The sequence below is a fragment of the Trachinotus anak genome, unplaced genomic scaffold (assembly GCF_046630095.1).
Source record: "Trachinotus anak isolate AG129_WGS33_773 ecotype Australia unplaced genomic scaffold, CSIRO_AGI_Tana_v1 ptg000007l, whole genome shotgun sequence".
Classification (NCBI taxonomy): Eukaryota; Metazoa; Chordata; class Actinopteri; order Carangiformes; family Carangidae; genus Trachinotus; species Trachinotus anak.
The window spans coordinates 6367808-6391849 of NW_027273858.1; the positions used below are offsets into that span (position 1 = coordinate 6367808).

Sequence of the window (24042 nt, forward strand, 5' to 3'; positions counted from 1 at the left end):
ACATTAATATATAAATTCAGTTTAAACACCACTGTTTCTCAACTTGGAGTCTTTATTTGGATTGTAGTACTGTATTGTCATGGCTCCTAATAAAAAAACAAACAGCATCCGTTCTGCCTACACCTGCAGGTAACAGCTGCTGCTGCTGTTCCCTCTCCCGCCTGTAGGCGGCGCTTTGAAGCGGAGCCGCAGCTCTGCCATTGGACGACAGCGCTCGAAGGGGGAGACCCCGCAGCAGTGAGCGCTTGATTGACGTCGAGGAAGAAAAAGAACACAAGATCGGATTACAAGATGGCGGTCTGTGGACGTTAGCAAGGAGGCCGTTGGAGTTGTTGTGCTCTGTGGGAATTTACAGTTTGATATTAAGCCTCCTGTTGAGTTGTTTCACATCGTAAACGTAATGTTTTAATGAAATAGCTACTGGTATATTTTATCGCTATTGTAAACTTAACTCAGAAGTGCATGTTTTGTAACATGCGGGTGGAAACAAAGTTAACAGGTCGAGGGTAGGAAAACAGACGGGGTGAGGTGATAGCCTGTTAGCAGCCAGCTAGCCTGCTAGCTCCGACTCGGTTAACCATGTCGGACACTCGGCGGCGAGTGAAAGTATATACGCTGAATGAAGACCGGCAGTGGGACGATCGGGGTACCGGACACGTTTCGTCAAGCTTTGTTGAACGACTGAAGGGAATATCATTATTAGTTCGGGCCGAATCTGACGGTAAGTACCTAGTTAGCATAGCCGCGCTGGTTACGTTGGCTAACCTTAGCATGCTAACTCCTGGTTGCTCGGACAAAATGCTTCAGTTGGCCACTGTTCATACTTGGTTAAAATTGTTGGGCTTACTTTGTTTTTGTAATTTGTTGCAGCTTTAGGGGGGAACTGTTTCAGACTAGTGGAACAACCAAAACTAGAGTTGTCCCTAAATAAAAGACACTAGTTTATTGAATAGCTTGGGCTAGCAAGTTCGTTCGTTGAGCAGGCGCCGTGATCTCAGTAGCATGGGGGCCCTCAAAGTCTAGTCGAAACCGTACAAACTTGTTATTGCCCATGATAGTAAATCGTATGTGATCATGCGCAGGTCACAGAAAATAAATTACTGTGAAATAGGCTGGCGGTGGGTGATAAGCCCTTCTTTTGTAAGTTTTAACTTTGAATTCTTGCGTCATTGTTCTATTCAGCTTTTCACATTATCTCCTTTCCGTGAAACGCTCTCTGCCATGCACGTTAATTGACTACGGATTGGTTAAGTTATCGTTTGGTAATCTTGGCTGTACGTTTGTTTGCGCTAGCTCGAAAGTTAAGTTACCCAAATCTGTGTGTTTTAGGATCACTACTATTGGAGTCGAAGATAAGCCCGAATACTGCATATCAGAAACAACAGGTAAGTGTGGACCACCTGAGTCTTGATCACAAAAGGCATTCACATATGTTCCTGCTAGATTAAAATGATCAGTTGTTTCAATAGTTATGATTTAATTCAAAAAAATCATTTTAACATTGAGACTTGTTGCTGTACAGCTACTGCTACAGTGATAAAGTGCAAACAATGGGAATTCAGGATCTGGTCTGATTGTAAAGCTGGAAACAAGCAATACACAGGTCACACCATTAGTAATTACAATATCATTACATTATCATTAGCATTAATGGCTCTGTTTCCTATGAGTTTGTTTAGTTCATTACCCAAGTCACTCTTTTTGAAATATGTTTTCAGTATATAATCTGCATGTGAGTGCATGTAAGGATATATGAGTGTGTCCTACTAAAATCATGGTCAGCGTTTCCTTGTGTACTTTTTTATGTTTCTTCCTCCTCTTTCCAGGACACACTGATTGTCTGGTCAGAAGCAGATAACTATGACCTTGCCCTAAGTTTCCAGGAAAAGGCGGGCTGTGATGAGATCTGGGAGAAGATTTGTCAGGTAAAGAAAATCCAGTTTTGCCATGTTTTGTACATTGTTGATTGGAGAGTACCCAACTGGAATGGTGGGGGTTCATGGCTCAGGTGGAAGAGCAGGTTGTTTGCTGATTCCTTGGTTGGTGGTTTGATCCCCTGCTTCCCTGAGCCCAGGTCAGGATGGGCATCTGATATAAAACCTATGCCTAATCAAATATTTGCTCGCTCATGGGATCAGCAAAAAAAAAAAAAAAAATTGACACTACCACAAAGGGATAAGATGCAGTACATTGATACTTCTTGCTTAGTTCTTCATTTCATATGTACTGTCAATTACTCAGGTTCAAGGCAAGGACCCTGCCCTGGACATCACCCAGGACCCCATTGATGAGTCAGAGGAGGAGCGCTTTGAGGAGATACCTGAGACAAGCCACCTGGTAGAGCTCCCTCCTTGCGAGCTAAGCCGACTGGAGGAGATTGCTGACCTGGTTACCTCTGTCCTCTCCTCACCTATCCGGAGGGAAAAACTCGCCCTGGCCTTGATGAGTGAGGGCTACATCAAGAAACTCCTGGGTCTCTTCAGAGTATGTGAGGATCTGGACAACAGGGAGGGCCTACATCACCTCTATGAGATTGTCCGGGGCGTCTTGTTCCTCAATAAAGCAGCCCTCTTTGAGGTGATGTTCTCTGACGACTGTATCATGGATGTGGTGGGCTGCCTTGAGTATGACCCAGCGCTGGTTCAGCCCAAACGGCACCGGGAATTCTTGACCAAGACAGCAAAGTTTAAGGAGGTGATCCCTATCACGGACTCTGAGCTGCGGCAGAAGATCCACCAGACCTACCGGGTGCAGTATATTCAGGACATCATCCTGCCCACACCATCCCTCTTTGAGGAGAACTTCCTGTCCACACTCACCTCCTTCATCTTCTTCAACAAGGTGGAGATTGTCAGTATGTTGCAGGTAAGGAATCAAACTATGTAATTTGGTTCATTTGTCCAAATTTGTTATTTGTCCAAATTTGGTTCATTTGTTCACTGTCCTGCCACTGACTGTAATTTATTTGACAAATGCCTATGTACAATAACTAATACTACCTGTATATGTTTTCATACACAGTGCAGCTCAGGAGACTTTTCAATTAAAACTAGTTTTGGTCCACAGGTGAAAGATGTGTTTGTGTCAAGTTTTGTAATGTGATGATTGACTCATTAAAAAATATAAAATAATAAAAATATATAATATGAGCCATGATGCAAACAGTGACTTACCATCTCATGCCACATCTCAAACAGTGCCAGTCCATCCTTTTCTATTTCAAGTGTTGGGTTGTTGGTGTTTGGTGCAATAGTTGTATTTCAGGGCTAATGAGAAGTGAAGTGGCTGTCTATTAGAGTCACGGGTTTCTCACAGTGTTGTTGGAATAGCACACTTTTTTCTTGTTGCAGCAAATCTTGAGGACAAACTTCAGGATTAAGTTTTGCGTTCCTCTTTTCTTTCTTTGTATTTTGTTTGTTCACTGTTTTGATGTCTTAACCCTGTTTTTTTTTTATTTTATTTTTTTCTGTGCCGCAGGAGGATGAGAAGTTCCTGACAGAAGTCTTTGCACAGCTCACAGATGAAGCTACAGAGGACAGTAAAAGGCGGGAGCTTGTAAGTCAAACAATTGTCACATTTTATTTGGTATAATATAGAAACCTAAGGATTGAGCTACATCTTAATATTTATTGTATTGTTGGCTTTCATTGCTGTGTGAGTGAGATGTGTACTTTATTATGTTCTTGTTATATGGATTCATTCTGCAGTCTGTAATGCCATTTCTTTTGCAATGGCTATATATTCGTTGAATTTTCTACACAATTTTCCACAATTAATTTGCTGCAAATTATCTTTGTCTACTGGCTTGTAATACAACAATATTGGCAATGTTATTCATTCAACACTGTAGATTCTCACTGAGAGTTAAATAAGATAATTCAATTTATTGCTCCATGCAGTTGTAATTTATGCTATTTTAGAAAACATTTGCATCTTAAAATTGAGTTTTTGACTGTTTGAGACTGAACCAGAAATGAATTTTTCCACTGTTGTAAAATATCACAAATTAATCAGTGCTTGGAGATAGTGTTTTTGTTATTGACCTTTCAATGGCTTGCATTCATGTGTCAAATGCTGACCAACCCTTACATCTTTTCTTTCTCTTCAGGTGAATTTTGTCAAGGAATTCTGTGCTTTTTCACAAACATTGCAGCCACAGAACAGGGACGCTTTTTTCAAAACTCTGGCAAACCTAGGCATTTTACCTGCTCTCGAAATAGTCATGGTATGTTATAGGAATATCAAACAGTTATTCGGTTGTCTATGAATGCTTGAATGCCTGTGTTAACATCTCTCTATGTCCTTGTCTTCTTATTTCTCTCCTTATCAGGGAATGGATGACCTACAAGTGAGGGCAGCAGCTACAGACATCTTCTCTTACCTGGTGGAATTCAGCCCTTCCATGGTCAGGGAGTTTGTCATGCAAGAACCACAGCAGACAGACGACGTAAGCATCTTAACTTTACTGTCAACATGCATGCCTGTACTTTTTAGATTCAAGGGAGTCGTTTAGTACAGATCAGGACTGCATTTGGTGGGACAAGAGCCCCACAACAGTAAGAAAAACACAAAACTAGGCATTTGAAGAAATTCTATTTAATGAAGGGTCCATAAGGATCAGGAGTGGCACATTTTAAAATAAAAACAAAATTAGCTTACACATAGACACAAGCTTTCTTATATTTAAAGCAGTAATTCAACTGCTTTTTTGTAAAATTTGAAAGAAAACCTGACACGATCACCCTGCAGTTAAGGCAGTTGCTCACATCTCAGTCTTCTTACTTGACAACTCATCAAATTGCTCGGGTCAAGTCATTTTTAGTACGTAAAGAAACCCTTAACTTGGGTTGGTCTGTAAGTCTAGTTAGTCTACTTTTGCTTACATAAGGCCTTTCTTTCCAATAGGACTTCTATACATAAGCGAAGTCAAGCCTATATAGTTGAGTGCATCCACAGTCTTTCTGTGAAATAATTTTCCTCCCTGCAGGATTAGGATACTTTTCTCTGAAATGCAAAATTTTTGTTGAACTTTTCTTTTAATCTGAGTACACTTATTGGACCAAAACTGCATCATGTTGACTGTATCTATACTTTGTGTGTTTTTACAGGATGTTCTGCTGATAAACGTTGTGATCAAGCAGATGATTTGTGACTCTGACCCAGAGTTAGGAGGAGCTGTTCAGCTGATGGGTCTGCTCAGGACGCTCATCGACCCTGAGAACATGCTGGCTTCCACCAATGTACAACTTGCACACATACACTTGTTGATTTATTTATTTATTTTTTTCATATAGACTGGTTATACAGTTATGTATTTATGAACAGTAAAGCCAGGATTATTTGTCTAACTTCAATCAAACTTGCAAGCACACAGGGATAGCTGGATTACTTTTAAAACTTAGTAGGAGATTTATTTTCTCAAATGTATTCTCCTGCCTAAATCATGATGGCTCCAGGACACACTGTGGCCAGGTTTTACACTACAAAGATTTTTTTTTTGTCATTTGTTTCCTTTTAGAAAACTGAGAAGACAGAATTTTTGAGTTTCTTCTACAAGTACTGCATGCATGTCCTGACTGCTCCGCTGCTGGCCAACACTGCACATGACAAGAATTCAAAAGGTAATTTGGGGAGAGATTTAAAATAAACCGAGTGTTTCAGACTGTAAGATGATAGAGAAGGTGATGATTATTCTGTGTCTGGGTCTTTCAGATCTGCAGGAGGGATCAGCTAAGATCAACCCGGTCTGTCCAGGTGAGTATTGTTTAGCTCAAAATCACGCATGAACTGCTCAGTCTTACTATTGTACATGCCAGAATTTGCTGAAAATAATTATTATTCTCCTAGAAAGTAACATTACATTTTAATTTCACTGTGGTCTTATTTCTATCAACTGCACCCATCAAAAAAGGGTTAAATAAACAAACCAGTGGCTCTGAAATTGGATTAAATGATGTAGTGGCTGTGATTTTCTTCATCTAATGAAGAACATTTCCAGAGTTTCAAAGATGTTTTGGGGTACTCTGGAAATAAAATTGAAAAACAAAGAACTATTTTCTTGTATTTGGAAAAAAATGCCAGAACCATAAGGTAGAGTCTGTCTCTGTGTAATGTGAATTTGGGATTTTGCATTATATATTTTTAATGTCCTGGTGTGAAGTAGCTTTGTTGTTTTTGTGTAGACAACTTCCAGACAGCTCAGCTACTGGCACTGATCCTGGAGCTTCTGACCTTCTGTGTGGAGCACCACACCTATCACATCAAGACCTACATCATGAACAAAGATCTACTCAGGAGAGTGCTGGTGCTCATGAACTCAAAGCACACCTTCCTTGCTCTTTGTGAGTCCCCCCCCCAACACACTTTTCCACTGCTTTGTCTTCTCTAAAAAGCTGTAGATCTGCTCTATGCATACAACCTCACATCAATGAATACACTATGTTGATTTTCTTCAGAGTTTAATGCAAACACAGCTTCTTTTTTACAAAGTTGTCATCTGTTGTTGTCCAAGGTGCCTTGCGTTTCATGCGCAGGATCATTGGTCTGAAGGATGAGTACTACAACCGCTACATCATCAAAGGGAACCTGTTTGAGCCTGTCATTAATGCCCTGCTGGACAACGGCACCCGCTACAACCTCCTCAACTCAGCCATCATAGAACTCTTTGAGTTCATTAAAGTGGTGTGTAAACACACAGATGCTTCCTCAATGTAAAGTGTTCATCTGCATTGTGTTTGCACATGGCATTGAAAGTGGATTATTTGTGATTTCCACCATATCTTCTCTTTCCAGGAGGATATCAAATCCCTCATAGCTCACATTGTTGATAACTTCTATAAAGCACTTGAATCCATTGAGTACGTCCAGACTTTCAAGGGGCTGAAAGGCCGGTATGAGCAGGAAAAAGACCGGCAGAGTCAGAGACTCAATAGGTCAGTAGACTGAGTGAACACAAAGGTCAATCAGTGCAGTGATCTTCATAAATATTCCCAGTTCGCACTGCTCCTCCACACATTTTTCAACACATTTTTCTGTAGAAAACTACGTCACAAAGCAGTTTTTTTTCCCCCCTGGTAGATATCGCAGAGATGCACGGTCATTGGACGAGGATGAGGAGTTGTGGTTCAATGACGATGATGACGATGATGACGGAGAGGCTGTGGAGAAGAGGATGGAGGATGACTTCTCTGACAGCTATGGCAAGTACATGGAAGCCAAAAAAGGTAAGTTGCACTGGTTTTATTGTATGTATCCTCCTGGAAAAAAAATCTCAGATCCCTTCAGGATTGATATTTACAGTCTCTGTTACTGCAGGAGCTGCCAACGGAGCTAATGGTGCCAACAACAATGGGAAGGCTGCTGTAATCCCACCTTCCTCACCAGCCGTCACTCCAAACAACAGTTCAACTTCTTCTGTCAAAACAGTAGCTCTTCCTGCCACACCAGTCGTGAAGGTACTGTATCTCTATGAAGATGAGCCGAGAATATTCTTGTCTTAATCCAATTTTCACTAAACTCACCTGTTTTGCAGCCACTGTTAACCAATATTGTTGCCACTGTCAAGCTGTAGAAAGTTTGGAAAAACTGTTCTGTATTTGAGGTCTATGAAGACTGAAATAATTGATATTCATATACCAGAATCAGAAGTTTCTTGCACAGCATGTTTCTAGTGTTATCTCTTTAGCAAAGCTGTCTTTCAACACTGCAGCGGGAGGGCAGTTACACACACTTCATTAGCAGCAACAAAACTCCAAACTTTGTCTAAAATTTGAGTGAAGCTAAATGAGCAACTATCAATTAGTGTGTGTGCGTTTTTGTTTCTTCTTAGACTGCTCTGGTTGGTTTGGTGGACTACCCTGACGATGAGGATGAAGAGGAAGAAGATGAAGAGGAAGAGCAGTCTCCAAGGAAGCGGCCCCGTCTGAGCTCTTAAGGCTAATTGTCCTCTATTTGGTCGTGGTGGACGGACACTCAGTCCTTCCCATCCTCCCTCCTCTGGTCGTCTCATTGGTCCTTGGCCTGCCTGTGCCACCCGTCAGTCTCACTGAGAAGACGGGGGAAGACGAGCTCCCACCTCACTCAGTCCCTCCTGATCTTTGCTCCTCTTTCTCCCTCAGCGGAAGGAGATGGAGAGCTTCTCTTCTCTTTACTGGAAAGAAAGACAGATCAGTTTGTTCCTTCAGCCCGTTGATTTTACCTCCTTGTACCAACAGCCTCCTCCAGGAGAACCCAAAATCTCCTTTCTTCCTCCTGACCCTTTGCAAATGCACCCCTCCTTTTTCATCACTCTCTCCTGCTCTCCCCGTTCTCACCTCTTTCTGAACAGCTTTTTATTTCTTTTCTTGACGAACAAATTTGTCCTCCTCATCCACCATCCTACTTACTGACCAGAGAGGCTGCGGTGGAAATCAGTGCCAAGGCGGTTCCCAACTCTGCTCTGTTGCTATAGCAACAGTAGCAAGGAAGCTGCGGTACTACAGCAACCCCACAGGAACCCTCACATCCTAATTTGAACTCTCTCTTCCATCCTTCTCGAACCCAAACCAGTGAGCTCCAGAGAGAGGAAGCCAGAACACAACCAGCCAGTGTACGAACTGTTCAGCAGGCCAGTCAGGCTAGCAGGACTAGCCTTCATAGTTATAGAAAGCTTGACTGGCTGAAGCAGTGTGAGTGCGCTGCCCTGCCACAGAACTGTTCACTTTTGTTGGGGATAGAGGGATCTAGGCAACATGGAAGAATTACACAAAACATCGAGAGACGAGGGAGGTGACAAATGACAAAATGTACCAGGATGAAAACTCAGCAGTAATGAGGCTTAGATCCAGAGGAGCAGGACTCAAACCTTCAAAAGCCATGGCGTCTGTTTGGCCAAGGCACACACAAAAAACACAACACACAACGTCTCACACACAGGACTGCGTTAGCCAGAAATCCTGTATTTCATGACTTTGTTAAAAAGTACTGTACAGATGTTTTTTTTCTTTTTAATCATTTGCCCCTTATATGATTTTGAAAGGGGAGCGAGATGCCTACCTACCTGTGTATTTTTTTGTTGTTGTTGCACAAAAAGGTGGGGTCACTGTTCACCCTTTCAGTCCAGTTCATTTGATTCAATGTAAAATGCTGGTTTTAAAAATAACGTATTAAAACTGCAGTAAAGTCATTTTTGCAGCCAACATTTTGAGGATGTCTTGAGTTTTGTATTTTAGTGGATTTCAGAATTTAGTGGCCTCATTATGATGCACACGTAGCCCAGTTTCTGTTTAAACTGGGTGAAAAACCTGAGCTGTTGGTGTGCTTACAAGTAGATTTAGTGCACACTTCCAGGAGGTTCAAGCCTTGGCAACCTCCTCTCAGACAGATCTCAGGTTCAGAGTTCAGTTTGCATCAGAATCAAAAAGCTACCCACCTTCTCTGTGCGCTGTAACACTGCTAGTTGGTGAAACATCTCACCTGTATTACTGAATGGAGAACGACTCAAGTGCGTTACAAGGGGCTTGAGGTGTCGAGGGCTTTTTATCCCAGTGTGAAGGACAAGAATGATCAGATCCAGGTCAGGCATACTTAGCTTTCTTCCACAGTTCATGTCTAATTTCAAGTGTTCTTTGGCCTGTCCACAAAAATTGTAGGTTGAAAATATGTTGAAGGATTTTTTTTTTATTTACAGTTTTTAATTCAAACTTTATGATTGGATGAGCTGTTTTTTATTAGTTTATGATAAATCTGATTTAACCCCAGTGTTCATGCAGTGCGGTTTTTTAAATCAAACAGCGTTGTTCAGGTGGAGTCTCTGACACGACACAGGTTTGACAATGTCAGAGAGCAATGAGACATTTCAGTGTCGGGTTGAAGTATTTCTCGTGTTGTATCTTCTCTCCTGGTCTCGCCACAAGCACACAGAGGCAGATGAAGGGAATCAAAACTTGGTAAAAATGCTAGATCACAGACTTTTATCTAGAAAATCTGAAATCAAAAGAAGCACAGTAGGAGCACAAGTAAAATTATTATTGCCAATGTGCTTTTCAGGAGTTCATTGTCTTTCCTCCTGTCTGTTAGTGTCGCCAAACAATATGACTGTTGATGCGCTCCCTTGATGAATTTGTACCAAGTGCATTTACTACCACTATCCATTCTTAACATTTGTATGAATTTGATAAGTTTTGAAATTAAATGTGACCCTGACATTGAAATTGTGAATTGAGCTTTGTTTCAATAATTTACTGATTTGGCAATTGGAGCTACAAAATTTCAGATTGATTCTCAGCTGTTCCTGAGAGTCCAGATGGTTGTATTTGATCAAATCTCACAACTTTGACTCTTGGTGGAACTGTACTTGAAAACTACTTTCCTTTAGGATACTGGCAATTCTCAAAATAGTTTCTAGATTATTTTAAATTCTTTTGCTGTTGGAAATTATTCTACAGAAAGAACATGTTCTTTTTAATCTTTTTGTTCTTGGAAAATGACTCATACACAGTATATCTTGTACTCAGGAAAGTGTCTCAAACCCAAACATAAGATGATTTCTGATTAAAAGCACCACATTTGGCTTTTTTCCCAGATTCAAACAATTGGTCTGAAACTAGCTACCCACTGACGGCCCACTTGTCAACGGACTATAGCTTCACAGTTTTTATACATTCAAAGATTGGAGTCCAGGTCGTTTCTATAAAATGTGATTTATTAAACAGCATACCTGATAACAATATTACATAGAAACTGGTGCATCCTGGTTGCTTAAAGTGAAGACTGCAGATTGGTTTGAAGATAAATACAGCATTCCTTTGTAGAAAGCAACACACTGTTGTCTTGGCCCCTTTATAAACACATTACAGTGTGCTCCTCATGACGATTTACATGCAATTTCCACAGCGCTCTGTGACTACAATGAGCTGCTACAGTGTTTTCCCCCTGGGAATCCTAACGACAGTGGAAAACATGACTGTACACAAGAGCTAGCTAACGTTCACTTCAACATAGGACTGTTTCCCATGCCAAGTGAGATGAATTGAAAAGTCTCCCAATCAAGTCTTTCCCTGCATTAATGCTTAACTCACTGACACACTGACACAACTCCAGGCCAGTCGAGCCCAATGTTGAGTCTGTTTCACCACATGGACACTTTAGACACATAACATCAAAACATTTCTTTTTCCAATGTGGGGATTTTTGAGGACATTATTTAATCTATAAATTTAGCACTCACAACTGGGACATTCCAAGGTGTCATTATAGTAAATGTCATCCACTTAGTGGCAAATGAGGAGTGTTTCTAGACACAGGCCATGTGCATCTAGTAATTCAAAGTATCCGGGTTCTCCCCTGAAGCCTCGTAATAGTGGAAGCATATTGACTGACTGGTCTGTGTGCGTTCCAGTTTGCCTGACATTTCCTGAACTTTCTTGGTCAAACAGCTTCAACTATTTAACAGATTGTACAACACTTGAGTGGTGTGAGTGGAGACAACCTGGTGCATCCAAAATATAAAGGAAGATGCACCTGTTTCCCCTATGACAAGAACTCAGAAGAAGGAAGATCTCATACTTTTTGTTTCTTTGGGAAAAATCCTGAAATGTGTCATAGAACATGAATTATTTGAGTGAAGGAGGCAGTGTAAAGGAAGCCACGAGTTTGATTAACAGAGTAAAGAGATAGGATATTGATGAGAATACTGCAGGTGGAGGGGAAGTTATTTCTTGATCACTTCTTCTTTCAGCTTGTCAGCCAGATGTTTTCTCTTCTGTAGCCTCTTCCTCTCCTCAGCAGATATCTCCTGTGTAAAGAGACCACACCAGTCAGTCAGGTTAAAAACCTGAATAGAACCTCTACCGGTGGCTTAGACAAAATGTTGAGGGGGTAAAAAGGCAGCGAGAACGACGGCTAAAATACAACACAGCACACGTGAATACATAACTACGTAACTAAACAAAGGAAGCTTGGATTGGAGTCATGGCTATGGTGCACCTGTATTTCAAAGTGGTATCAAATAATGAAATATTTATAAAACCTTTCACTTCAAGGCCTTAAACATATCTTTTCGGTGGGTGCGATTTCTCTTAAATTTTTGGCTTGAATAAGGCATTAACTTTAGTAAAAGAGCTCAGACTGCAGACTATTCCTTTTATGTGCATGAGAGAGGCCACTGAGGACTATTTAGTTTGTGCAAGACTGAGTACAACAGAAGCAAAGGGGAGAGAGCACTACACAGCAAAACCAGAGCAACACAGTCGCTGGAATGACTACATGTGTTCACATCAGGCAGAGGCAGCTGATGGATCACCTTCTGTTTGGAGGAGTTAGCAGAGTGCTGTGCTGGAGGAGGAGGAGGAGGAAGAGGGTGAGGAGGGGTACAGGCCCCATTCCTCTGGGACTGCCCCACTGCCTCCTGACAGGCCAGACCAGGTCAGATACAGGCAGAGGGAAATGAACAACAAGAACTCAATAAAAAACATCAGGAGCAGGAAAAGGAAAGAAAAATCTGGAGTGAATTGTGGGTTAAACAAAATCAGGTGAAATAAATAAAATTAAACAAGAACTTACAGACAAAAAATTAGGACCAAAATTAAAACTGAACTGAAAACAGAATTACATCTTAATTGTTAGGTCCTGGCACAATCTGACCACAGTGTGGTGACTCAGACACAATTTGCAGCCAGTGTTAAATTAACTGCACAGATGATGACTTTTGATAACATCTCAAATGACCCAATATGAGTAAAATTACTTCAACTGGAGGAAGTGTTTTCAGGTCCCTGTTTCAAAAGGTATACAATGTGCCAAAGTGTCAGGGAGTTAATCCTTTTTTGTGAAGGGGGGTGTAAGGGAGGGGCAGGAGCAGGCTGTACTTACCGGGGTGGTGGCAGGTGCTGGTGTGGGGCTGGTGGGTGCCTCCTCAGGTGTGGCTGTCTGCTTGCCTTTCTGCTGCTCTTTCTTCAGCGCGTGCAGCTTGTCTCGCTGCTGACGAAGATACGCCGCCCTCTGCTGGAGCTGCTCCTGCTGTGACACTGTCAACTCCTGGAGGGAAGAGGAGGTGACGGTGAAACTGGGGGAGCGCAAATACAACTCAAACCACGCATAAGTAAACACTGAATTTTGCCCAGTTAACTCTGTTCCAACAGTTTACAACTAAATGTTTTAAAAAAAATAATGACAGCGAGGTAGGAGCTGTTAAATACCACTCAGATTGAGCACCCTTATCTTCTACAGTTTATCTCTGACCACAGAAAAAAATGACTGTCACACCCTTTAAAAGGTTTCTTCACTTGACTTTGGTCATGAAGGAATTCAGTATCCTACTATAGGACTTTTTTCACACAACAGTGCTAAATTAAGCAGGGGAGGGAGGAGCAGCTGCTTTTGTGTATTTATTGTCTATGTGTATTAATGATGATGCCAAACACCTTACTGGGACAGTTAGGTTTATCATGCGCATTACACTCTGCAGAATACATCACATGGAGCATACTGTATATCACAGATGATGATGTGTATGCAGCAGGCTCACAGTATATGGCTTAGAGAAGCCAGCCTCTCTGTGTGCCTCCTCCAGCCATGTCTCCGCTGCAGTCTGGCTGCTGCTGCTCTGCTCCCTGGGATGAGGACTGTTGCTGACGGAGGGCTCACCGGACTTTGATGGAGCTCTCACTGCTGGAAGGACTCTGGACTTCACACTGTTACCGCCACAGTCTGAAAGTACATGTACAAATCAGTTTGGTAGCTTGTAGCTCTCTCAGGGTGGTTGGTAAATGAAACAATAGTATAAAAAATATATTAATGGTATGGTAAATACTAATTTATCCTCACTTTATACATTGTTTGAGGTTAATAAGGTCTTCCAAAAATAAAAATAAAACCAGTAAGGCTGCTATGTGTGGTGGGGAGTTTTAATACAACAAAAAGAAAAAGAGTTCAGAGTTGGTGCTGAATTACCTGGTATGAGTCTAGCGGAGGACCTGCTCTTAGTTGCACTTTTCTCATCTCCACCTCCAGGGGCAGCCGTCTTCCTCTCTTCCTTTCTGACAGGGTTGCTGTTGATCTGGAGGGAGGAACCCACGGGCATCAATGTTGTATAGATAACACACTGGTATGAAATTCAGTGCACAATTGCAAGATGCTAGTAATGGAAAGCAGAAGCGACAACACCATATACAGTTCTCAGATTGTAGACACCAGTGTAGAAGATTTTCTGTCACATTTTCCAATTGACCTGGTTCTTTCCCTCTTTTTGCTGATGCCTGACCAGACGTGCACTTTACACCTCTGGTCAACTTAAGCTCTGATTGGTAACAAACTGGTGACTCAGTATGCACATTTAAATTAAATTAACTTTAAATATCTAAAGACAATGTTTTACATCCAATTCTTCATATTTTGTAAAATGCCACACTTCCCAATCACCCTACAGTCAGCAAACATTTTTAATCCATTTATACTACATATGCAAACTAATTTAAAGGCTTTAAAACTACAAAGCTACTACATGACCAACCCACTACAGAGGCTATGAGCAGAAAAATGTCCTTGTGTCCTGAGGATGCACTGATACCCTGGGTTTTGAATGTCATGCCTACTATCACACCACACATTACATTTTGGTATCAGAGAAAATCCCTGATTCTTACCTGTTACCAGGAGCAGGCCTAAGGATCTAACAAAATGTTCTACCCAATTCAAATATATTCAGTTTTCATTTCATACTGACTGTGTCTTAGCCTTTACAGATACAGCTGAAATGATATGAATGCATCCTCAGATTGGTCACTGATTAAAGTGACACTACACATATGGTTCAGTTACCAGATTTAATTCAGTGGCAGTGTTTCCGTTCACTTGCTGGGTGAGATGACCCTTACTGATGCTGCCATTCCCCCCAGCTTTGGCCTTAGCATGGAATAGATAGCACATTGGAGACAGTGTCACGTTATATAACACAGGGATTTAAGGGGAAAACATGTCCAGATGACCATTAAGCATTGATAGATCAGGCACTACATGAGAAAGGTCTGGATCAAAGTTCTTGTTGGCGCAGCTTCCACAAAAAGCCTCGCAGGGTCCATATGAGATTCCACAGTTTGGCTGGTCAACAGGTCTTATTTGGCACATGCAGCTCATTGATGCTTTACCTTGGCAGTATTGCTTTGCTGGCTGGGAGCAGAGCTGGTAATCAGGGATTCACTGCTCTCTGCCATTAGCTTATCAGAGCAGCCACTGGAGGTGGAACCAACCTCTTCCTCTAAAAGCAGCCTCCTGGACATTTCCTCATCGTACTCTTCTTTTGATTTTCTGAGGACAGAGTAGCAGGAGAGAAAAAGAAAGTGGCTAATTTTACCAGTTTGCAGGGCTAATTGTTTGAATTTTCACTATACGTAAATTAGCGCATGCAAAAGTTCTTTGGCAAAACCTGTAACTGGTCCTGCCACAGTGCAGTCAAGAGCCCTTTGGACTGTTTCAGACTATGTTTAGTAGCCCAGGTGTGATTATAGCCTTGTTAATCTAGAATTAAACAGGCTGTATTGTCTCTTCAGCTTTTGGCAAATGGCACAAATGGACCAGATACCAGAATAAGGCATGAGCATCAGGGATTTCCAGGTTCCATGGCCTAGCTTGCTAACAGGCATCACTGGGGAACCACACACAGATCCTTTAATTTGATTTATTTAATAAATTAATTGCCTTAGGCGAGACTTCCGCAAAGCATTTACCAGGAGGTATACAGATGGGTGTACTGGGGCCATGTAAAAGAGCAAGAAAAGGTTTACTATTTCATTCTCCCAAGAAAAGCTGCACAGCATCATCACGATTGGTGTTTAATGACACTGATAACAAAATTAAACAAAGATTACACCATAAAATAAACACCAGCATGACGATGACTCTCAGAGACTTTGTGATAGCCTTTTTGAAGATGCTCACAATTTTTCCAGTTAGAGCAATGTTTGACGAATGAAAATATGTTGAGTCATGTCATGTCAATATATCAATCAGAATTTGTCTAAAATGGTTTGTTTGGATGCATGCCAAGAAATGGACACTAAAACAATACTGAATAACTGACTGTATAGTTGCATTTCAGCATTTTGATCCGTCATTTCAGCTGTTACTGTGACTGTGCCTTGTCAGAAATCAAAAAGATTTTTATAGCATCCAGAAGGACTGAGACAGTGATAGTACAGCTGTACATTTGGACTGTCAATGAAGCCTTAGACTGTTAGTGACCTGTCCTATTGTAATTGCACTCTAACCACAGTGCAATGGGCGTCAAAAGACAAATTCAACTCAGTCAACCAGACCTGAGACTGCTGTATACCTGTGCTCTCAAAGGTTCTTCTTTCATTGCATTATGCTTTCACACACTCCCCAAACCACTTGGCTTTACGTCATGTCAGTACAGAATGAAAGTCAACTTGCAGACTTGCCTGAGATCAGTCATTCTGCTCCATCAAAGAAAACATGAACTCGCATTAAGATTCTCAAGATTAGATCATTACAGTTGCAATCAGGTACTAAGAGAACAATTTCTTCATGGTGCAATCGGGTGCTTGTAGAGAGGTCAGCTGCACGAAAGCATTGTATTGACACCATACACTGTCAGGTAATGCATGTCAGAAGACGTCAATCAAACATGAAAAGTAAAATGTATTTTTCTCCAAGTTGATTTTCAGATCAGACTGAAACAAACTGAATCCAGTGGTGATCTGCAAGGCAGAAAATGCTGGACAATGCAGCGCTGATAAGCAGCCTAGGTACCCCGGTAAGACAAAGGGGATGAAATTACTATTTTCTCAGTTGCTTGTTTAGTGTCAGTCCCTCCAACCTAAATTAGCTGGACCTTAAGGAGCTTAACTGCGGCCCTATTAGACTCAATATGCTCTACTTGGTGAGGCTGCCATTAGCAAAATCCCATTAGAGAGCAGAGAGAGCACTGCACATGCAGGCAATGGACACCTAAAGACAATGTGGACATATCAGAACAGCATAATACAGAAAAAACTCAGACCTAATTAAATGATGACTGAATTAATTAATGAATTTTAAATAAATCTAATAAATATGCATTTATTGACTTAAACTGCAAGGTGATTTAAAGACTAAGTTTCATGCGCACTCAGCATGTCAGCTTCACTGGAAACAATTCAAGGCCTGTCACAAAGACTGTCCATCTATGTCACAGGATATCGTAGAAATTTAAAGCCACAGCAAACACTTTATGTGTTTAAGACAAGTCTTTAAAAATTGAAAAAAAGGGAGCAGTCAACCTTATGTGTTTTTATGTGTGTCAGAGAGAAAGATAGAGAGAATGAGACAGAGAGGAGCAGAGAGAGATCAAGTGACTTACTTGAGAACCTCCTGCAGGATTTTCATCTCTTGCTGCTGCAACTCTGTCATCACATCCACACCATCAGTCAGACACTCTGGGAGGGCCCCTACACACAAAAGCATATTAGTTGCGGCTATATCAGTAGTGCTTTCCTGTTTGTGAGCGTGTTTAGGGGAACGTATGTGTTGATCAGGCCTACCATTTCTTTCTTTAATGACCCTGAGGGCTTGTAGCTGCAGCTCCATGTTCTTCTGGACCATCAGTGAACGAAACATTTGGAAGTCATCTGTAGCCAGAACTGGCTGGAACAAAGACTGAACAACAACGACAACTACGTGAGACCATGACAAAACCCAGTATCCACAAGATAATGAATGAATGAATAGCATTACAACTAGGAAGAGAGAAGCATCTGAGGCTGTAGAGAATGGGTCAGTATACACAGCTACATGTACAGAACACATGTGAATGCTGATATGGGTTGAACATTATGTACTTCATATTGATTCCAGTCATTATTGAGTAAATTAAAGATCAGTTTTTTAAAAACTTAGTCAGTAGGCCGAACCGTCTGTCTCACGGAGGTCTTAAGAACATTTCACAGAAAAACAACTGAGAAATTGACACACCTTTGACAGTAATTCAATTGGCTCTCTGTTCTCCTTCATTTGGTTTGAGGTCTACCAACAGTGGTATGCTTCTACATCCATTTCTGACCAAATTTTGTGCTTGAATTTTTCCAGACATGTATGACTTATTAAACACCACATTAGATTAGCTAACTCTAAACTAGGGTTGTCACAAGAACCGATACTTCCGGTACCAATTCGATACCAACACGCAAAATATACATCGATACCTGCTTTCTTCTGGTACCGTCAGAACCGAATATTCAACTTTTCCCTCAGCGAGCCTACTCTAAACCATAAAGAATAAATGATAAATGATAAATATACAATGTTCTCATAAGGGTATTCTTGCCCTGTTAGCCTCCAACAGATCAGGACAGGATGTACTGTACTAGCATGACAGGCACTTGACTCAAGTCCCTTCAGAAATTAAGCTATGTTTGTAAACAGAGTGGTACTTAGGTCTAATCTTTCACATTAGCTTCCTGTCTGTGTGCAAAGCTCTCGCCCCTATCTATGCAAGGCAAGCTTTACAGACCCACTCTAATACTGGTTCAACTGGGTCACCAGCTCCTCAGTCTCCATGCTCAGCTTCTCTCTTTCTCATCCTCATTATTCCCCTTCTTCTTTTGTCTCTCCTATCCTGTACTGTTTCTGCGTGAACCCCAACCTAAAGTACATCCTGTTTCTCCGAGTAACTTAATCACAGAAGACACAGTCAGCTAAAGTAGATACGCTTAAAGAGATATGACACCGTAACACATTCCTACTGCATCCTAGTTGTCTACAGCTGAGAGTCAGGTCCTCTCCTTTAATCAGTGTGGATTCTCGAAAACCACATTTTCTCTGAAAATGCAATGCTATGTGCTGGACTTCTAATGTTAGCCTACACAAAGTGACTGATCTGATTAAAAACAGCCAAACCTTATGAGAAATATTTGATTATAGATGTGGCACATATGCTGCCCGTGAGAGATTTCTAGCATCAGAAATGTGGAACTCTAGTATTAGTCTGCATTAGAGCAACTGAATGTGCTCCTGCTGCATTGCACGATCATGGAAAAAAAATGATCTGGCTGCACGATGGGTGTTGATGCATTTTCAATTAATAAAGATAAAATATGTTTCGCCAATTTTACTGCAGAGCTTGACAAAGCTTCTGTTTTCTGGGAGCTCTGCCATCCAGTACACAAATTTACCAAGCAATCTCTCATATAGTAGAGCTCAAAAAGCTACAAAAATACTGCAGTGCACAGCTTAGCAAAACAAAGCCTTTAAACTACTGTTTTGTTTTGTTTTTGCATATGCAGATTGGAAAGATTTCTGCGTTAGACTTAGGCATGTTGTCAATTTCTCAAAATCAGATGTATTTGGTCTGCCATAAGGACTACTGAACAAATATGTAGAGGCCACAGGCCACATGGTCCTGCAACATCTGACTAAAATGTCAAAAGTGGCAACAGCATGAACAGAATTATCTCATATCAAGTTTCATGTGCAGTTAAGAAAACATGAGATTCCAGATATATTTCTATATAACCAGGGTACAGTCATATTGTTGTCTTTTTTACATAAAGATTAAACTAAATAGAGTTGTTTTAGTTTAAAATTGGATGGTTAGACTAAAACAGCAAACAACTTCTGCAACAGTTAATATTTGTTTACATAGATATTTACCTGCTTTGCAGAATTGCTCAGTTGTAATTAATGAGATTTAAGTATCCTGAGGATTGCAAGGAAATCCACATGTCCATTTCTGCCAATCTGGCACAGCCACATTATACCTATTGATCAGTGCCAAGGACAATCTACCGACAGACAGTAGAATTTTAAATTGTAACTAATATTATCTTAAAATTCCTATTCCATGTATACAATGCACTTTTAACACATTCATGTTATCTGGCAAGCTGTTATCTAAAACAGCCTGGGTGAACAGTTATAACTTGAATTACATGCACACACACACATACACACACTCAATTAGTGCAACGGAAATGTATTTTGGTAATACGAGCCCAGTTGCACCTGAACAACAAACACAAGTAGGCCACTGGGCACCAGCAGCAGAGTTGTTGCTCTCTAATTAGTCAGAGAAGCACACCTGTTTCCTGATGAATTTCCAAAAGTTACCTTTTCAACTCTTCTACCACCTTTCAGAGCCTCATCAGGGCCTGTCAGTTATTACCTCCACCACCATGGATGGAGGGGCTTACATTTTCAAACCTGCACCATCTTTTTCTGTGTATCTGTTTCTTTACAAGATACGGTACTTTCCACATTTGTAGGTGAATTAGCAACACACCTTTTCATGACAGAAAAGAGTTGAGATTTTTCCCACTGACAACACAGGGATTACAGTGGTGGGCATGAATCCTCAAAAAAGCCAACTGTCGTCAATTTATGTAAATGATGTGAAGAAGACACCTATCCATTATGATTTTTCTGGAAGAAACCAAATGAGACCACTGGAGAGTTTCTGCTTTAGATATAGGCACCTTGTCAATCTCTCCAAACTACTAAACAAATAAAGTATGTAGAGCTGATGGGTCACACGGTACTGCAACATTTGACTAAAATGTTAGAAGTGGCATCCATAATACAATAGCATCAGCGAGGCATCTGACTAGTCCAAAATTCACACTGCAGCATGACAACAATCCAAATACACAGCCAGAACTATCTTCAGCAACAAGAAGAACAAGGAGTCCTGCAACAGATGGTATGGCCCCCACTGAGCCCTGATCTCAACATAATGGAGTCATCCTGCAATAACCTGGAGAAACACAAGACACTGAAACTGCCCACAGAAGAACTGTAGCAAGTTCTCCAAGATGTTTTGAAACAACCTACCTGCCCTGCCTTAAAAAACTGGGTGCAAGTACAGAGGAGAATTGGTGCTGTTTTTCAAGGCAAAGATGGTCTTAACAACTATAGATTTATGTTTTTTCTTTTTACTGCATTTGTATGAAGATAATTAAAAAATATGGAATTATATTTGAAAACATCCTCAATTTACTTTGTGTCTAAAACTTAAGCACAGTACCATATGTCACAAACTGGATTCTCACTTTACTGATTCATCAGCTAATAACTAATGGATGGATGGATGGATAATGAGGAGACAAAGCTCGGTTTGGAGCCAGGTAAAAAGCAGCATTACAGGACTTGTGTAAGCAAATCCCATCCTTGATTCTCTATTCAGGTTAACTGGCAGGCTGTCATCAGTATGTGAAAAGGGATACCTGCAGAGTTTTGGACTTGGCAAAAGGAGAGGTGCATGCATCCAGAAACTGCTGCTCATTGATGCCAACCTCCTGCATGTAAGTCTCTAACAGCTTCTCCACCTACAAAAGCAAAGCAGCTTACATTATTCCAGTTTGATGAATCAACAATACAAAACTGCTCATGAAGCAATGCATGAAAACAGGACACGTTGGACAAATATACACCTTTCAATTAACATGTTTGACTAATGCAGATAAAAGACAGTACTCACCAATTTTTTATACTGCTGATGGATTTCTGTGTATGATAACTTATTTTCATCTTCGTCATCAAAAACTGAAAAAAGGCCATATAAATTCAGCATTTACAGTGTGTCCATAGGAGACATTTGAAAAACACCTCCCCCATTACACTCTATAGCGTTAACTGGTTTGATTTTATTTTGTCATGAGACAACCCACACATACCACACTTCTCCAAATATTCTGAATAAATAAGTGGATCCAATATAACATGAAACATACACATAAGAAGAACAAACAATAAGTATCAATCACACAGAGCAAGTGCTATGAATAAAAAAGAAGCATGACATATGACAAAAACACTAACACTTACTAAAGATCCCTTATTTCCATAGTGGTGTTGTCCAACATGACTTACTTCCATAGTGGCCCAGCAGGACCTTTAATATGATATGACTTGCTATCTTTATCCTCACCTGTGTCGTTTGTAAATAAATGTCGATACAAATGTTCTAAAACACTGATTAACTCGCATCAAGACGCTAAATCAGCAGAAATGAAAAATATAACAACGTCAACATAAACATCGCAGACACAAGTTAGCGTTAGCTTAGCCACGGCGCTAACGGTAAGAAGAAAAAAAAAGGCTAGTGCGCAGCCAGATGTTTATTTAAGACTAAACATGGTGGATACCCTGTTTTTACCTGTGCATTTGTTTTCCATAAAATCCGTGACAGGGATGACCCATTCGGGACTTCCGAGGTAGCCAACGATGCTCTCTATAACCCATTCACTGTCATCCTCTGCCATGTTGGCTGCTGCTGGGTCGGGCTAGCAACAACAGTCCCCGCACAGCGAACTTCTTCAGGTCGGCGCGTCCAGCTCCGCTACAGCTCGAACAAACCCGGCCCGAACAGACGGGAAAAGACATCTGGTTTATTATCCCCTCATAAACTAGTCCCCATGGCGCGACTGAGCTGCTGTTCGTCCTCTCTCGACTGCACCGTGTCCGAGCAGAAATGCGCACTCATGAATTTGCAGTCGAGACTGGTGACGCCTAATCGGTTGCTAAGGTAACTGTTACGTCATTCTGCTGCTGCCGGTCCAGACAGGTACCAGCCACAGGATCACTGTTTTCTTTGTTATCTTTTATTTTTATATACACTTTACCATGCAAAATGAGAATACAGTTTGTGATATATAATAGGCATACACTGCCAAAATTTTAGGTTCTGAAAGTGACATGAAAATGGTTTCAAAAATAATGCCTATGAACAGTTTTTATTTATCACTTAAGTGCAGGAAACAATAAAAATACCATTTGCTTTTTTTAAAAACTCATACATCATAGGGTTTTTTCTTCTTTAGAGCTGATAATCTGCTAACAAGTGTCCAGGCCCAAGACAGGGAACACATACACCTGGAGGATGTACTTTAAGCTTGTGGACACCCCGACTTTGTGAAATCAGCTACAAGATGTGGGTTTGATGGAGTGGATGAATGATGAAGAGAAAAAAATAGTAAAATGTGTAACACTCATCCACTTACCACACTTATTTTCAAATTTAATAATGAAGCCATTGAAATGTCATATATAATAGGGCTTTCAGAACCACATGCAATCTGGGACCTCCCCTCAAAAATATCAAATTTGGGATTAGAAAAATAACAAAAAATGGGTTGGCTAGCATATCTTAATTAGCATCAAGCTAGCTGATCAGGGGAGGCTGCTAGCTTGACCCCCAATGGGCCCTGCGCCCCGCCATCAACTGTCATGAACTGTCACTGTGTTAAAATTATGAATGGGATTCAAAAGTTGAACACAACCAAAAATGAAGGAACGTTTCTGAACATTTTGAAGTTTGAATGGAGTTTCTAGCTGGAAGTATGAATGAGCAGAAGGGATTGAAAAATGCATGAAAAGTTGTGGAAAACTGGAGATTTTGAACATTTCATCCATTTATCCTAATGGGGAAAAATGCCAGAAAAACATTGAATATTTTGGAAAGTGTGAAATATATCAAAAAATAATTCAGATGAACATATTAAAGTTTGAATGGAGATTCTATGTTGAAGAAGCTAATTTTTGAACCTGAGAAGAACATATAGTGGGATTGCGTTTGCAGCAATCCCTCATAGTTTTGCCTACAATCAGCTGATATGTTCTTGTAGAAACCTGGATGCTCCTCTGTTTTCCATGAGGCCTGTCCCTTCAGGGAAGATATAGACCTGACTGACAGCTACTGTACAGCCGCACGAAGGATTAACTTCTGAGAAAGGTCATGTTGCTTAATTAACACCCTTTATGTTAATGAAAGCCAAATCACTTACCTAAACACACCCACACATATACACACGCAAACAAAAAGCTAGGAGTACTTAGTATTTTTTATTAAGAGTAAAAATGTAGCGATCAGATAATTCAGTAGAGTGCATTAACAAGGATATTCAATAAATATACATTCCTTCTGTATTTTTAAAGTTATATAAGATTTCATTAATATCATCTCTTGAAAGGCTCATAGCTACTGTGCACAGGTCATAAAGGCAAGGCATGCAAGCAGCAATCATGCCGAAAAAACAGAATAAAGGTAGGCAACATTAAAAAGCTTTTACAATGAGC

General features: G+C 40.7%; 2 protein-coding genes across 5 annotated transcripts; one reads left to right on the top strand and one right to left on the bottom strand.

Annotated features, from left to right (window-relative positions):
• The first annotated feature begins 255 nt into the window (after nt 1–255).
• LOC139622655 (serine/threonine-protein phosphatase 4 regulatory subunit 3-like) lies at nt 256–9176 on the top strand. The gene is made up of 16 exons (XM_071480139.1): nt 256–721; nt 1330–1385; nt 1827–1925; nt 2242–2865; nt 3478–3555; nt 4109–4225; nt 4331–4447; nt 5109–5240; nt 5519–5621; nt 5713–5754; nt 6183–6341; nt 6512–6681; nt 6793–6932; nt 7078–7223; nt 7315–7454; nt 7829–9176. Exons 1-16 carry the CDS (start codon nt 580–582, stop codon nt 7931–7933), a joined length of 2370 nt encoding a protein of 789 aa, XP_071336240.1. The 5' UTR covers nt 256–579; the 3' UTR covers nt 7934–9176.
• A 1484-nt stretch (nt 9177–10660) lies between these two features.
• On the bottom strand, nt 10661–22462 carry cfap36 (cilia and flagella associated protein 36). 4 transcript variants are annotated; one of them, XM_071480141.1, is made up of 12 exons: nt 22124–22419; nt 21446–21510; nt 21192–21293; nt 17517–17631; nt 17336–17423; nt 15123–15282; nt 14797–14880; nt 13930–14035; nt 13505–13686; nt 12850–13014; nt 12281–12385; nt 10661–11773 (listed from the first exon to the last, which is right to left on the bottom strand). In XM_071480141.1, exons 1-12 carry the CDS (start codon nt 22227–22229, stop codon nt 11690–11692), a joined length of 1362 nt encoding a protein of 453 aa, XP_071336242.1. In that variant the 5' UTR covers nt 22230–22419; the 3' UTR covers nt 10661–11689. The 4 variants fall into 4 exon arrangements, with proteins under 4 accessions (XP_071336242.1, XP_071336245.1, XP_071336243.1 ...); XM_071480142.1 differs by lacking the exon at nt 14797–14880 and having other exon boundaries at nt 11541–11773; nt 22124–22373; XM_071480143.1 differs by lacking the exon at nt 12281–12385 and having other exon boundaries at nt 11541–11773; nt 22124–22373.
• Between the last annotated feature and the right edge of the window lie 1580 nt (nt 22463–24042).